The following is a 14,804-nucleotide window of genomic DNA, read 5'->3' on the forward strand; positions in this document are numbered from 1 at the left end:
ATTTGATAAATATTTATATATAACTTAAACTCTTATTTTTGAGGTGATGTGATAGCTTACAAACTCTTTTGTTAAACTCAATTCCATTTCCCACAAATGCTGACACGTTATTTTTCTTAAAACTTAATCTCAACCCTCAGATAACAGTAGCCAGCAGATTTTGACCGTTGATTTTGCAGGAATCAAAATTCCTCCTAATACTCTGTTCGGAGGGTTATTACACATTGTTTCATAATGTACCATATTATATTGTATTGTATTGTATCGCATGGAATTATTTTAATGAATACAATATTTGGATAGAATGTATTATTTTCCATCATTACATATTAGAGTAATAATTTGAATGATAAACCTACAAGAAATCGTAGCGAAACCAGAAACTTCCTTAAGGTTGTTCAAGATTTAATATATATGTATGAAAAAAAAATTGTAACTTATATCCTTAGTATAATTTTCTCTATATGTATTATAATTTTTTAACAAAGAGTGTCCGGCTTGCCACCCTCAGCTATATGTGGTCACGCTGCCTACAAAATAAGTATGGTAGGAGAAAGAGCTACTATGAAAAAATTGGGTAAATGACAAAACAAACTTATTTAAATAAAAAGTAAAGACGGAATGAAAAGTACATATTCAAATAATGATTATATGACAATCAAAACAAATATTGTATTTGAACTGCGATACAAACGTGTAACATCCATCCAAACAAGGTGTAATAGTACACGTTGGCCCATTTTATTATATTTTATTTGTTATTTTTCTCTATCATATAGTCACATTCCATGTATGGAATTCTCCTATAACTACAACACAAAGAATTGGGGTTGGGGTATAGGAAAGAGTCTTTGGTTTGGTTTTCTGTTGTGATTTATTCTTCTAAGTCTCCTGAATATTGGCTACTTTTATGGCTATTGCTACTTGCTAGTGATCCATTTGTTCAAAATGTAATTTTTCCAAATAGGATTCTTGAAATCTTAATTAAAAAGATTTAACACCTCCCACCCCTCTTCCTCCTCTCTTACCTTTTTGTTCTATGGGTTAACATCTTTTACTTCCTAAAAAGTTCCATTTGTATCACTTGATCCATAATCAAGATTTGAGCTTTTTCAAAGTTTTGTTCTTTTTTTTGTTTCTTTCCTTTGATCTGAGATTCTGCGTTCTGACTTTTATGTGGGATTCCTCTGTCTTTTTGGAATTTTGGATAGTGATTGTCAGTAAGATACGATACGGTGTGAAATTATTTAAGTTGATTTTAGTTTTTACTTTGATTTGATTAAGTATAACAATTATAGCAATTGTTACTTAATGGAAGGAGATCAAGATTTGAAGTTTGTGTGCAAGTGGTGTAACAAGAAGTATCCATGTGGGAAGTCACTTGGAGGTCACATAAAGTCTCATGCAGTTGATGAAAAATTTGAAACTGCTAAGTTGAAAAAGATGGAATCTTGGAATATTAGTAGTGGGAAGAATCAATCCAGTGGGATTCCTTCTGGTTATGTTCTTAGAGAGAATCCCAAGAAAACTTGGAGGGTTGAGGCGGATTCTAATCTATATTGTTCGGACTCTCCAAAAATAATGACACACAACCCTACTTTTGGAGAATCTGACACGCAGCTGAACACCGCACCGCTGCCTCAAGAAAGAGTGTGTCAACAATGTGGGAAGGGCTTTCCATCCATGAAAGCGTTGTGTGGTCATATGGCTTGTCATTCAGAAAAAGATACAGGGGGCTTGAAATATGATGATGACGACGATGATGATAACTCATGGACTAGTAGTGATCATAGCCATTCAGATACTGAAGCTGGTGAGCTGATCAGTCAGAGTTGTAGATCAAAGACTACTAAGAGGTACAACAAAATTGTAATTAAGTCGAATAATTATAATTGTTCGTCTTCTGTGTCTGAGATTGATCAAGTTCAAGAACAAGAAGAATTAGCCAAGTGTTTGATAATGTTGTCAAGGGATTCTAGGTCTTGGAATGGTGTTAATTCACATGTGGAGACTTCTGATAACAATTCTGCTATTTTAGAGACTAAACCGTCGTCTAGTGACATGAGGAATAATGCTAGAAAGAACGGTGTTAAACTTGTATACAATCAAGATGAAAAGCTTCGAATGAAGAAAGACAGAGACAGAATTACGAAGATTGATATGTTGGAAGCTGAAACTCAATCCGAGAATTCTGATTCAGATTACTACTTAGGCGAAAATGGGAATGTTGAATCAGATGGCTCTGTTGAGAGGTTCGTAGGAAATAGTAAAGGAAAATGGAGTACCTCTAAAATGAGTTTTCAAGCTTGGTTAGACGAGCATAGGATGGACGAGAAAAAGGGGATAAGAAGAATCAAACAATATATAACAGAGTCAAGTAAGGATTTGGGTAAGAAATTTGAACGCGATGGTTATGGATTAGCCTCAAATTCGTATATATGTGAATCAAAAAAGAGAACCACAGATCGATATAATGATCCAGAGATAAGGAATGACTCCAAGAAGATGAAGTTGTGTGTTAAAAGTCCTGAAGGATACAAAAATGATATCCATAAGACAAGAAAATACGAGTGCTTGAACTGCAAGAAGGTGTTTAGCTCATATCAGGCACTTGGTGGACACAGACCGTGCCACAAAAAAGTAAATGATTATTCTGAATCAACATATGAAACTGGTGAGAATAGCCTTGGTGCTGATCATAATGATCCTAAATGCACAAAAATTGGCAAGCATAGGGACGTTTTTCGCAACAAAAAACAAGTAGTTCCTTCTCAAGATTTGCCTTATGAACCTGAGAAAAAGGTTAAACCGAAAAAATCTAAAGGACACAAATGTCCGTTTTGCTATAGGATGTTCAAGTCTGGCCAAGCTTTAGGAGGCCACAAAAGGTCACATTTTATTAATGGTGGTGATCAGGAGAATCTCAATCAACAATCTTCAGCTGTAAAGCGCGAAGTTGCTGATTTACTCGATCTTAATCTTCCTGCTCCGGTAGATGAGGAGGACGAAGAGCATGCTCGATTCATGTCTTGGTAGATGGTTATTAACAAGATGACATACACTCAGCAGGTGCTTTTCCTCATTAAGTTTTCATGCTCTTTTTTCTATTGTCAATGCTGGCAGAGGTAGGACTAGCATTCTTTCTAATTAGTTGAAAGCTATGTTGCTTGGACTCCTCAATGTCGATCGGTGTGTGTGGGATACATCATAAAGTGGTGTATATTTGGAGGATCTGGCTGGAGATCCGATCGGCCTCGGAGTACTCTTTGGCTCCCCGACATGGCTCCCCGACACGGGTGCAACAACGTTTTTGAAGACTCTGAGCAAGATAGGTCTTTTGTGAGAACTCTCACATTTTCCTTCGGATTTTGGTATGTTTCAAGAACATGCTTTCATTTTTGCTAGTTAATTTCATCTACTTATTAAGTTTTGGGACATGCAAAATTTACATCAAAGTCTTTTCTTATCTCTATGATTAATAACGTAATTTAATTTGCTTCTTATCAAGACTAGTTGGCCTTTTGTTTCCATTGTTTAAGCTTTCTAGCTTAATTTGACTGTCCTTAGTTCTTTCAACATTGATTATTGGCAGTTATGAATCCAGAATTTAAATATTATGAATCTCGAGTTCAGAGGATCAAAATATGTCTAATTTATTTACACAAGCACTTGCGCGTGCATACACACACAAGGCCCCAGACCCCACTTATATGAGATTACACTAGGTTGTTGTTGTTTTAGAAATCGTGGTCAACATTTTCCTAGTGCTTCTATGGGTATGCAATCTTTGTTAATCCTTCTATCTCCTATTGCTCAACGAACCAACTTCCGGCCTTAGTAAACAGGCAGTTATCTTGCATTCTAATACATGTTATAATCATGAGTAAGATTGGACAAACCTTAGTAATTATACAACTACTACTTCAAATATAAACTTTATGTACTTATTAGTTTTAAAAGCGAATTTGGGATATATTTGTACAATTTTTAAGCATGTTTAAACATATGTACAGAGAAAATTCGCTGCAAAAATAGTTATCGACATACCTCCTGTCATTGTTTTGATGTATTTGTCAATGTTTTCCTCAAGTGTTAATTCTAGAGGTAGTTAGAGACCTCTAATAAATAAGCAGCAATTTCTGGGAATTTTTTCATAATAGGGAGAGGGAGTTGCATCATATATATAGAAGTTACATGCCATTTTAGATAATGCTAACATTCTCCCACTTGGTATGTATACTCTTAACTTTATAAATGAAACAAAATACATGAATTATGATAATAGTTTCTCTAGGTGCTAGTAGTATCTTCTATGTATCACAATGTATTATGCCTCTAAACTTTACCTTATATTTCTTATGAATAAATCCAACATTTATTCTAGGTTCATACTTGATGAAGTTTTTCAAAAATGTTTATGACCCGTTTGGTCATGAGAATATTATTTTTTCACTTTATTTGAAAATTGGCAGTGAAAATTCCAAATACAATTTGAAGTTGTATTTAGACTATGGAAAACACCCAAAACCATGTTTTCACTATATATTTTTCTTTTTCAAGTTTTACCCTATTTTTTTTTATATATATAATAATGATCTCATTTAAATCATATTTCATGTTTAAAATCATGTTTGTATTTTTTAGGAAAAAACTCATTCAAACAATTAAATATTATTTAGAGTGAAGGGTCAAAACACACCCTAAAGTATTTCATTTTTAGAGTTTCATATCTGAACTATGAGTGTGATTTTTCTACTTAAATTATCACTTATTATGTAAAATAATCATTCGGCCAGTGCTATTGCATGCAAAGTGTATTTTGATGCATTCTTTTCTTCTTCTTTTTTCCTACTTTGGTCTTCTTCCGGCCATTAATGGCTACTTTCATCCTTCCTTCCTTCTTCCTTATTTCTTCGTTGCTTTCCTTCATCCTTCCTCTTTCTTCTTCTTATTCCAAAGCTTGTTTAAAACTTGACTTTAAAAATTAGCATGCCATAAATATGAATCGTTTCGAGTGAATAATATAGTATAAGACTCGAAACATTGAAAAAAAATCATATCTAAATTTTGGATTGTTTAGAGGAGATTTAAGTTGGTGGAGATTGAAAATAAATCGGTCTGGAATGTACTCCTTCTCCTTCTCCTGCTTCTTCTTCGTCTTCGTCTTCTTCCATGTACAAAGTTTGTTCAAAATTTGACTTTAAAAATCACCACGCCACAAAAGTGAATCATTTTGAGTGAATAATATATCAAAAGACTCAAAACATTGAGAGGAGTTCATATCTAAATTTTGAGACTGTATAGAGGAGATTTGAGTTGGTTGAGATTGAAAATAAATCGATCTGCAATATAGAAATACTGTATAAACAATGTATATAGATGTATATACATCTCCTATACGTAGTTACACATCATCTATACATAATTATCACTATTTATACAATATTGATACATCATATATACATATCGATACATTACATACACATATGGTCATCTTGTTGAAAAGAATTTTTGTTGCCTATAAATATTGGTAAATATCATCATTGCAAAATTTAAGTCTCATATTTGAACTATAGGTGTGCGGGTTTTCTTCGTGAATTATCACAAATACTGGTTGAAATACACTGCAACTAATATTTGGAGAGATTTTAAGTAAATGAGTAACTTACACAAATTTCACTACTTTAGAATCTAATTACTTAGATTCACACTAGTTTGCAATATTACATTTCTTACCATATTTTGGGTCTCAGATATATGTATATGTCTCTTTCATATACATATATCTCGCATCAATTACTGTGTCTAATTAAGGGATATAATTGAAAGACATTAATTACGGAGTGTGTCCAATTAAGAGATATGACTGAAAGCCATTAATTAAGTAGAAAATCACGTTTGCAACAACTTTAAAGGATATAGCATATCACAACTCCTAAAAAAATAAAAACAATCAAAATTCTTCATTTTTTTGGCGATTCAACAAAATTTAAACTTCTTAACCCAGATTCATGAATTGTTATTCAAATACATGCGCATATTTTATCATATACATATACACTTAATCAGATACAATGATAAACAACTAGAGACACATATAATCTTAACTCAATAGTGTGTCGTATACATCAATAATGTGTCAGATACATCAATAATGTGCCAGATACATGTGTAAATCTTCAATACATGTGTATGTTTATTTAGATACATATACACTAATAAAAAATAGATACATATAATCTTAACTCAATAATGTGTCGATACATCAATAATGTGCCAGATACATTAAAAATTTCAATTCGATCTAAAAAATCATTTTCTTATCCTCTTCCTCGTTAAGGTTTATCACAATTACTGCGTAAACTCTCTTCGCAACAAATTACATATCATCTTTCTCTTTTGTTCCTAGTTGTTGTATTTTTGGATTCCCAAATTTAAGCGGTCGAAAATATCGAGAATTGCAGTGATAATTTTCATGTCAATTTTTTAGCAATAGTAAATAGACATTCTTCTCATTTGGAGAATCACTAGCCACGAAAGAAAACTCTAAATCAATGGAGTTTTACCTTAACTTTTTGTCACTCCCCGAGCCTACACCCTGGGCGGGACTGCACTCGAGAATCATTGTTGGCCCCAAGCGAACCCTAGGCCTGGTTTACTTACTCAGCAGAAGACTTAACTCATGAAGAAAAATACTTTTAAAAGTAAACTTAACTTCTCAATAAACACTTAGAATGTATCAAGATAACATTCACTGGCCAAAAGTGGCAACTCAAGTCCCAACCATTAAAACAGGAAATACAAAACTCAAGAACTAACATCTAACTGTCTATGAAGCCTATAAACAACTGAGATTGATGTCGGCACAAGACCCACGACATCCTAATGAACTAATAATAATAATGAAAATAATAAAAGGGATCATCCGGAAAGTAAGGAGGCTCACTACAAGACTCTGAGTGCTCAACTGGATCAACGATGAGCTGGATGCTGATCATGGTTACATGTGTCTGCATCATACAAAGATGCAGGTCAAAAGGCATCAGTACATTGAATGTACGAGTATGCGAGGGGAATTCTAAAATAAGACATAAGCTTGAAAGGAACTGAAGAACTTACCTGGCTCAACTCAACATCACCTTAACTGAACTCATTTCAATATAAAGCAGTATAAAACAAGTGCAATATAAAGAAAAACTTTTAAAACATGGATGTCAATTCTGTGTGTATGCAAAGATACAATATAACTCTGAGATGTATGTAAAAATACAAATAAACTGTGTATATAAGAATACAATTACTTTTGTGGGAGTTTCTCTAACCGTCAACCATCACGTAAGAGCTATTGTGATGATATAGCGTTTTGCCTCACGCTGCCAGGGCCGTCCTATACCTTGCTGAGGATATAGAGCCTGACTACTAAGTGGATCCACTAGTCTATGCTAAAAAGCACTAAAGGAATCCTCTAAAAAATATGACCATTTTCTATCCATGATGGCTACATGGTTCATGGGGGTTATGAGTTGTCTGAACTCTCTCCCATATCGGTGCTCAATACTACTCCCAAAATATGATACTAGCTTTTATGTTTAAAAACATACTTCTTTCTGTTATTTGAGATAATTGCTCAAAACTTAGCTCAAAGGCTATCTTTGGAAATCAAAATTTCCTCTCTTGCTTAATTCAGAAAGCGATTACTTTTTTCTTAAAACTAGCCAAAGGCTCTTTGGAAATCAAGGTTTCATTTCTTGTTTAAATGTGAAAACACTTTAAACTCTTTGCGAATACATAGTTGTTGCACCCCTATTTCGAACCAGCCGAAACAATTCACAACATAATATGGTTGACACTCTGATTTTGAAAAAATATGTTTTTAGTTTTAGAGTTGCCACCTAAATTCTAAGGAAAATATTAGGAAAACCATTTTTAAATATGTAAATGGAAACTCTGTTTTGATTTGCGAAACCAGTGAGATTCTGAGTAAGGGTTTTGGTTACTCGAGGGGAAGGTATTAAGCATCCCTCGGAGCTTATCCGAAGATAGTCCTTAAACTCAATTTAGGAAAATAATTAGGAGAATTTGTTCATTTATTTGCTTTAAAATCAATGATAAGTAAATTTTATTTAGTTTAAGAAAAGAGTAAAATACAAGGTACGACATATATATGTCTATTAAATAAAATTAATAGTAGTATGTTTATCATACGGTAAAATAAATAAATAAATAAATGTGCTTAAATGTATGACAATTTAATATATTAAAACAAAGTATAGATGTGTCTTAAATAAATGTATCCAAAATAAATGTTGAGTTTAAATGATATGAAAATTTATCATGTTATTTATATATAGAATTAAGACGTGAAAGAGAATAAAATAAAATGAGACAGTAGTCAGGTGCAAATATGTAGTAAAATAACGTGTATATTAAAGCGTAAGGATTTATAAATTATAAAAGAAAGTAACATTTGTAAAAGTGATAGTACATATGGAAAAAAAATTATGAAGTGTAACCAAGTAATAAGCTACGTATAGAGAAAACTAAAAAATATAAAATTTTGTACCTTTTTGTGTATGACATATATATATATATATGTACCTGGTATTTTGAACCTATTGGCATATCCAAAATCTTGAAATAACATGTTAAAAATATTTTTAGTAATATTTGATTTTTAAAAAAAAGTGACAATAGCAAATATACTTTCATAAAGGGGTGATGTCAAGAATATAAAATGGGCCTAACTATTGGGACTTATTCTATAGTTACATTTTATTTTTTGTTAATAAAATATATAGACCTACTTCCTTATTTATTTACTTATTTAAAAATAAAAAATTCTAAAACGGTAACAACTTTAGCCTTACGCTAGTTTCAAAATCATTTGGGAGTTTTAAAGGATAAGTTTTCCTCAACATAAAGTCCTAAGTGAGAGTTTATAGCTAAAGCTAATGAATATTTTGGTCCTTCTCGAAATAAATAACTTAAGCCGAATGTATCTTTCAAGACTAGAAAAAAAAAAGGTAATAATTCTAGCAAGCATTATAACATCCGTTTTGCCCTTTTAAAATCATGTTTCTTCTTTCTTTTGAGAGTAGTGTTTGAAAACACTTTTGGATTCAAACTATAAACTTTTAAACTCTCAAACTATAGTGGTTAGTTCCAAAAATTTATACTTTTAGATCCCACAAAATGGTGTTCGAAACTAGAAGAAAAAGACCGCATTTTTACACAAAGAACATCCGCGATTTTTAAGCTAACAATTTGCATTTTTTGAACCTCAAAATCTGCATCATAAGACTCTCATAACAAAGCATTTTTTGTTCCAAAATTACACCTTTTTTGCACCTAAAATCTGCACGTTAAAAGCTGCAATTTTTACCTCATGAAATCTGGAATTTTTAAAGCTAAAATCTGTACTTTTAAACATCAAAATCTCTTGAAATCTGAAATTTTCAAGCTAAAATCTGCACTTTCAAACCTGAAAATCTGCATTTTTAAGTTCTAAAAAAACTGCTTGATAGAGCATGTTGAAACTGCATTTTTCGCGCTAAAATCTGCACTTTTTAACCTCAAAAACCTGCATTTTTCAAGCTTAAATTTTACACTTCAAAACCCACAAAAGAGTTGCGTTTTGAGCCTCAAAACTTGCAGTTTTACCATCAAAATTTGGACTTTCTAATGTCAAAATTCTGCACTTTTTGAACTCAAAACGCTACACTTTGAGACCCAAAATACCAAACCTTAAGTTGCAAAACTTGTATTCTAAATACTCGTTTATGAAAGGAAAATCTGAAAATAAATTCACAACATTTGAAAAAAAACATTACGCCCAAGTGAACTCTTTTAAAGGCATGTTTTCATAACCACCAAAATGCGTCAAGTGGCAAATAAAACTTAGTTGAAAAATGTCGTTCTAAACTAAATAACTATAATAAATTCAATATCTAACGGGATGTGGGGGTGAACGACTATACTTTACTAGTGTTCTTAGTTGGTTCATACAACAAACCCAAACAAATAGAAGCAAGCGTAAATATAAGAGAAATACTTATGTCTAAAATGTTAGTCAAAAGATAACAACACATATGATATAAAGAACGTGAAAACTTGAAGCGAGAAGGAAACGTTGGACACTATTGACACGATGAAGGCTGCTAGACACAAGCGATAACGTGAGCACAAATCTGATTTGGACAGATGAATGGATTCAATTCACAACTGCAAATGCGCACCCGAGTGTACCTTTTCAAGAGCAGCAAACAGGGGCTTTGACGTCAAGAGATTTCGACTTTGAACTCGAATTCAACACTAGAACAGACTCGTTGGATTGTTGTTGGGTCTTTTTTTTTAATCAATTCTTGGATTTTCTCACTGATTTTATGATGATTTCTTCTCTGTTTTTTCAGATTGTTTTCGGACGTTGATGGATGATTTCGGAATGCCCTTCCATGAGAACAAAAGGGGTGATTTTATAGCCGATTTGGGCTCCAAGAATTCAGAATTTGAATTCTTGGAAACACAACTCTCAGAGGAAACAACAAAGTAATCATGAAAAAGAAGAAAAATCTCTCAAGAATCGAACTTTTCAGGTCGATTTGAGAGGTTTGAGTGACTGATGGGGAATTTTTTCGGCAGCCCAGAGCCGGTTTTCTGACAGGGAGATAGGGGATCACGTGGGGCGGCCATGGAAGAGTGACCTGGAGCATTTGAGGAGGAAGCGTCTCTTTCGTTTTCTAGGTTGAGGCGTGAAAAGATTGACTAGTGTAGGCGTCTGGTTTCTGTTAGAAAGAAGATCGTTGAGGTGATTTTTTGGAGAAGATGAAGGTGTGAACGTGATTTTGGAAGAAGTAGGGCGGCGGTAGGTGTCTTTTAGGAGAGGAAAAGTCTTACTCATTTTGGGTCGTCTGATCGTTTGATCGGACAGTTAATAAAAATAAAAGGTTTTAAAAATATGTTTAATAATAACAATAAAGATGAATTTAAAGCTATTGGATTAAATCGTAGGGCCGAGATTAAAAGTTAAGAAGCACAATCCATGTGCTCGCCTACGTGGCACACACGGATTGACCGGTTCAAGGGGACTTGGATTGCCAAAATTACTCAAATTAAATTCATTTAAATTATAACCTCCTCTTTATTAAATAGCCATAATTTATTAAATGAAAGAAAATAATTATTTTGCAAGAATAGCTTATTTGATAAAATTAGTCATTCTAAAAAAATATAAATTACTAACTCATTAATTAATTAAGCCTTCCTAATTTTGAAAAATGTCGGAAAATATTTATCGCAATAATAGAAATTTAATTCAAAAAATCGAGTTAACCCTTAAAAACAATTAAAAAAGAGAGAAAGTAAGTAGTAGTATTTATATAATATTTAATTTATTGACGATGCTTGTTATGTACAGCCTCCGGTTGGCAGAGTTTGACTGACATTTGCTATGTACAGCCTCCGGTAGGTAGAGTTTGACGATGTTTGCTATGTACAGTCTCCAATTGATGGAGTTATTTTGACAGAAAGCTAACTATTCTATTTTTTGACGAGTGGCCCCTTGCTTTAGTATTTGGTCTAGATGTTGAGCATACCTGCAAAAAAATGAAATGTTCTTAGATATAAGATGTAAGTTGAAGTACATTAGAGAAATAAAGTAGGGAAAGAGTATTGTGGCTCATGATTGTAGAAGTCGAATGACGCCTCCGGTGGTGCCTCGAGACTTGATGTTATTTCTTGTTCTTGTGTTCCTGCACTTAAAGAAATTTTTTAGTTTGGGATGGGGTGTTGATTTGTATCGACTCACGGACTAAAGCCTTTTCACTGGAATCCTTCGACGTCTTCTTAGCCTGCACATAGTTTCTTAACATAGAGACTTGGTAGGTGGAAAAGTAGAAAAACCCTCTTGAAAAAGAATTAGCTTGTTTTTTCTAGAAAATAAGTGTGTTACTTATATATATATATATATATATATATAGTAATTTTCCAGCATTTTTAGATTATGACATGTTTCGAAGTCCATCGAGCTTTCCGTTTTGTTGACTATATCCAACATAGTCTTCCTGTAGCTTTTACCCTTCTGATGAAGCTTCCCTAGCTATTTTAGCAGACACTGCGACGATCGAGATTCTTCATATTCTGAGGTTACACTAACTATGAGGACGTGTTTCCTAAGGGTAAAAAAATGGAAATTATGCAGTGCATTGATCGAGCCTGACTCAGGCTGCTTACGTATCCCCAAAATAGGAATCAGATCATAACATAGTTCGATTATAAGTGGGAAAAATAGAAGTATGTAATGCAATGACTGAGCTTGACTCAAGCTTCCTACGTATCCAAATGGAATCAGGTCAGGACGTAGTTCAAATACAAAAGGAAAGTGAAAAATATGAAATGCAATGATCGGGCCTGACTCAGGCAGCCTACAAATCCAAGCAGAATCAGGTCAGGACGTAGTTCAGATACAAAAGAAAAGTGAAAAATACGAAATGCAAGAGACCGAATCCGACAAGGATTGCCTACGTATCCCACCGAGGGAATTCAGGTCGAGCGTAGTTCTAAATACGAAAGGAAAGTGAAAAATATGAAATGCAAGGGACCGAATCCGACAAGGATTGCCTACGTATCCCATCGGGGGAATTCAGGTCGAGCGTAGTTCTAAATACATGGAAATGATGATTTTTGGTTTTCTAAGGGAGACCGGATTAGATGTGAGTTGCCTACGTACCCCACCGTGGGAAGTCAGGTCTATACGTAGTTCTTGTTACATCAAAAATACAAAAGTACCAAAAATAAGCGCTAATCTTGAGGTCTTCAGATGTAGTATTTCTTGATGGCGTCTGAATTGATTGGCTTTTTGCTCACTCTGCCATCCATTTATGCTAAGATTACCGCTCCTCCAGAGAGTACTCTATGAACCATGTAAGGTCCTTGCCAATTTGGTGCAAATTTCCCTTTGGCTTCTCCTTGGTGAGGAAAGATCTTCTTCAATACTAACTGCCCTGATGTGAACTGTCGAAGTTTGACTTTTTTGTTGAATGCTTTGGTCATTCTGTTCTGATAGAGTTGGCTATGACAAACCGCGTCCATCCTTTTTTCATCGATGAGCATCAATTGTTCATACCTGCTACGTATCCATTATGCATCGTCCAGACCAACCTCTTGGATAATCCTTAAAGATGGTATTTCTACCTCAGCAGGTATTACTGCTTCCGAACCACAAACCAACATATAAAGAGTTGCCCAAGTTGATGTTCTAATAGTGGTGCGATAACCGAGTAAAACATACGGTAGCTTCTCATGCCATTGCCTGTGACTGTCTACTATTTTTCTTAAAATCTTCTTGATATTTTTATTTGCAACCTCAACTGCTCCATTCATCTGTGGACAGTAAACCGTGGAATTTCGATGAGCAATCTTGAACCTTTCACAAGTTTCCTTCGTAAAACCGTTGTTAAGGTTGGCCGCATTATCTATTATGATTGATTCTGGAATTCCAAACCGACAAAGTATGTTATTGCAAACAAAGTCTGCCACTACCTTCTTAGTCACTACCTTGTATGTCGAAGCTTCGACCCATTTTGTGAAATAATCGATAACCACCATGATGAAACGATGTCCATTTGACATCGGAGGCTCTATGGGTCCAATAACATCCATGCCCCAAGCGGCAAATGGCCAAGAGGAACCATCACATTGAGCTTATTCGGTGGAACCCGTATAAAATCTCTATGCACTTGACACTGATGACACTTTTGCACATACCGGATGCAATCTCTCTCCATGGTCATCCAAAAATATCCGGCTCTTAGAATCTTTTTTTGCCAAAGTGAACCCATTCATGTGAGGTCCACATGTTCCCGCATGTATTTCTTCCAAAAGCATTGTCGCTTCTGCGGCGTTGACACACCTTAGCAATCCCAAATCTGAAGTTCTCCTATATAGGATTTCTCTGTTAAGGAAGAAATGATTGGCCATCCTCCTCAAAGTTCGTTTCTGCTTGTTTGTAGCATTTTCAAGATATTCTTGTGCTTCTATCAATCTTCTGATGTCATAGTACCAGGGTTTTCCATCCAGTTCCTCATCTACATGAAAACAGTATGCATGTTGATCATGTAGCAATACACTCCCCATGGAGTGATAAATACACACTTTGTTGGATTCAACTTCAAATTATACTTACGCAACCTCTCAAAGAACTTTCGCAAGTCATCCAGGTGGTCTAAACTTCTTTTGAATTTGATAACGACATCATCCACGTACACTTCAATTTCCTTGTGGATCATATCATGGAAAAGGGTAGTCATGGCCCTCATGTAGGTTGCACCGGCATTTTTTAGACCAAATGACATTACTCTGTAGCAATACACTCCCCATGGAGTGATAAATGATGTCTTCTTTATATCATCTTCATCCATCAAGATTTGGTGATATCTTGCAAAGTAATCGACAAATGATTGTAACTCACGTTTTGCACAATTATTGATGAGTATATGAATATTTGGAAAAGGAAAATCATCCTTAGGACTGGCCCTGTTGAGATCTCAATAGTCCACACATATTCTGATCTTTCCATCCTTTTTTGGCACAGGCACAATATTGGCTAACCATGTGGGGTAATATGTAACCCTCACAACGTTCGCCTCAATTTGCTTAGTTACCTCCTCCTTGATCCTTAAACTCAAATTTGGCTTGAATTTTCTTGTATTTTGCTTAATAGGTAGACAAGTGGGATCAGTCGGTAATTTGTGCGAGATAATATCAGTGCTTAATCCTGGCATGTCATCATAAGACCAAGCAAATATGCC

At 34.3% G+C, this 14,804-nt stretch overlaps 2 protein-coding genes across 2 annotated transcripts; one reads left to right on the forward strand and one right to left on the reverse strand.

Moving 5' to 3' along the window:
• Window positions 1-1,260: 1,260 nt before the first annotated feature.
• LOC125810475 (uncharacterized) lies at window positions 1,261-3,055 on the forward strand. Its single transcript, XM_049489948.1, has 2 exons — window positions 1,261-1,542; window positions 1,621-3,055. The coding sequence occupies exons 1-2, from the start codon at window positions 1,312-1,314 to the stop codon at window positions 3,034-3,036; spliced, it is 1,647 nt and encodes a 548-aa protein (XP_049345905.1). The 5' UTR covers window positions 1,261-1,311; the 3' UTR covers window positions 3,037-3,055.
• A 10,079-nt stretch (window positions 3,056-13,134) lies between these two features.
• Window positions 13,135-13,656, reverse strand: LOC125810650 (uncharacterized). The gene has a single exon (XM_049490121.1). It carries the CDS (start codon window positions 13,654-13,656, stop codon window positions 13,135-13,137), a length of 522 nt encoding a protein of 173 aa, XP_049346078.1.
• Between the last annotated feature and the right edge of the window lie 1,148 nt (window positions 13,657-14,804).

The sequence above is a fragment of the Solanum verrucosum genome, unplaced genomic scaffold (assembly GCF_900185275.1).
Source record: "Solanum verrucosum unplaced genomic scaffold, falcon-dt-bn FXZP01000057.1, whole genome shotgun sequence".
Taxonomy (NCBI): Eukaryota; Viridiplantae; Streptophyta; class Magnoliopsida; order Solanales; family Solanaceae; genus Solanum; species Solanum verrucosum.

Coding starts and splice junctions, on each gene's coding strand:
- LOC125810650 (XM_049490121.1), bottom strand. CDS start 13,656: ATGGATGTTATTGGACCCATAGAGCCTCCGATGTCAAATGGACATCGT.
- LOC125810475 (XM_049489948.1), top strand. CDS start 1,312: ATGGAAGGAGATCAAGATTTGAAGTTTGTGTGCAAGTGGTGTAACAAG. Junction 1,543..1,620: donor AGAAAACTTGGAGGGTTGAG/GCGGATTCTAAT, acceptor TCTGACACGCAG/CTGAACACCGCACCGCTGCC.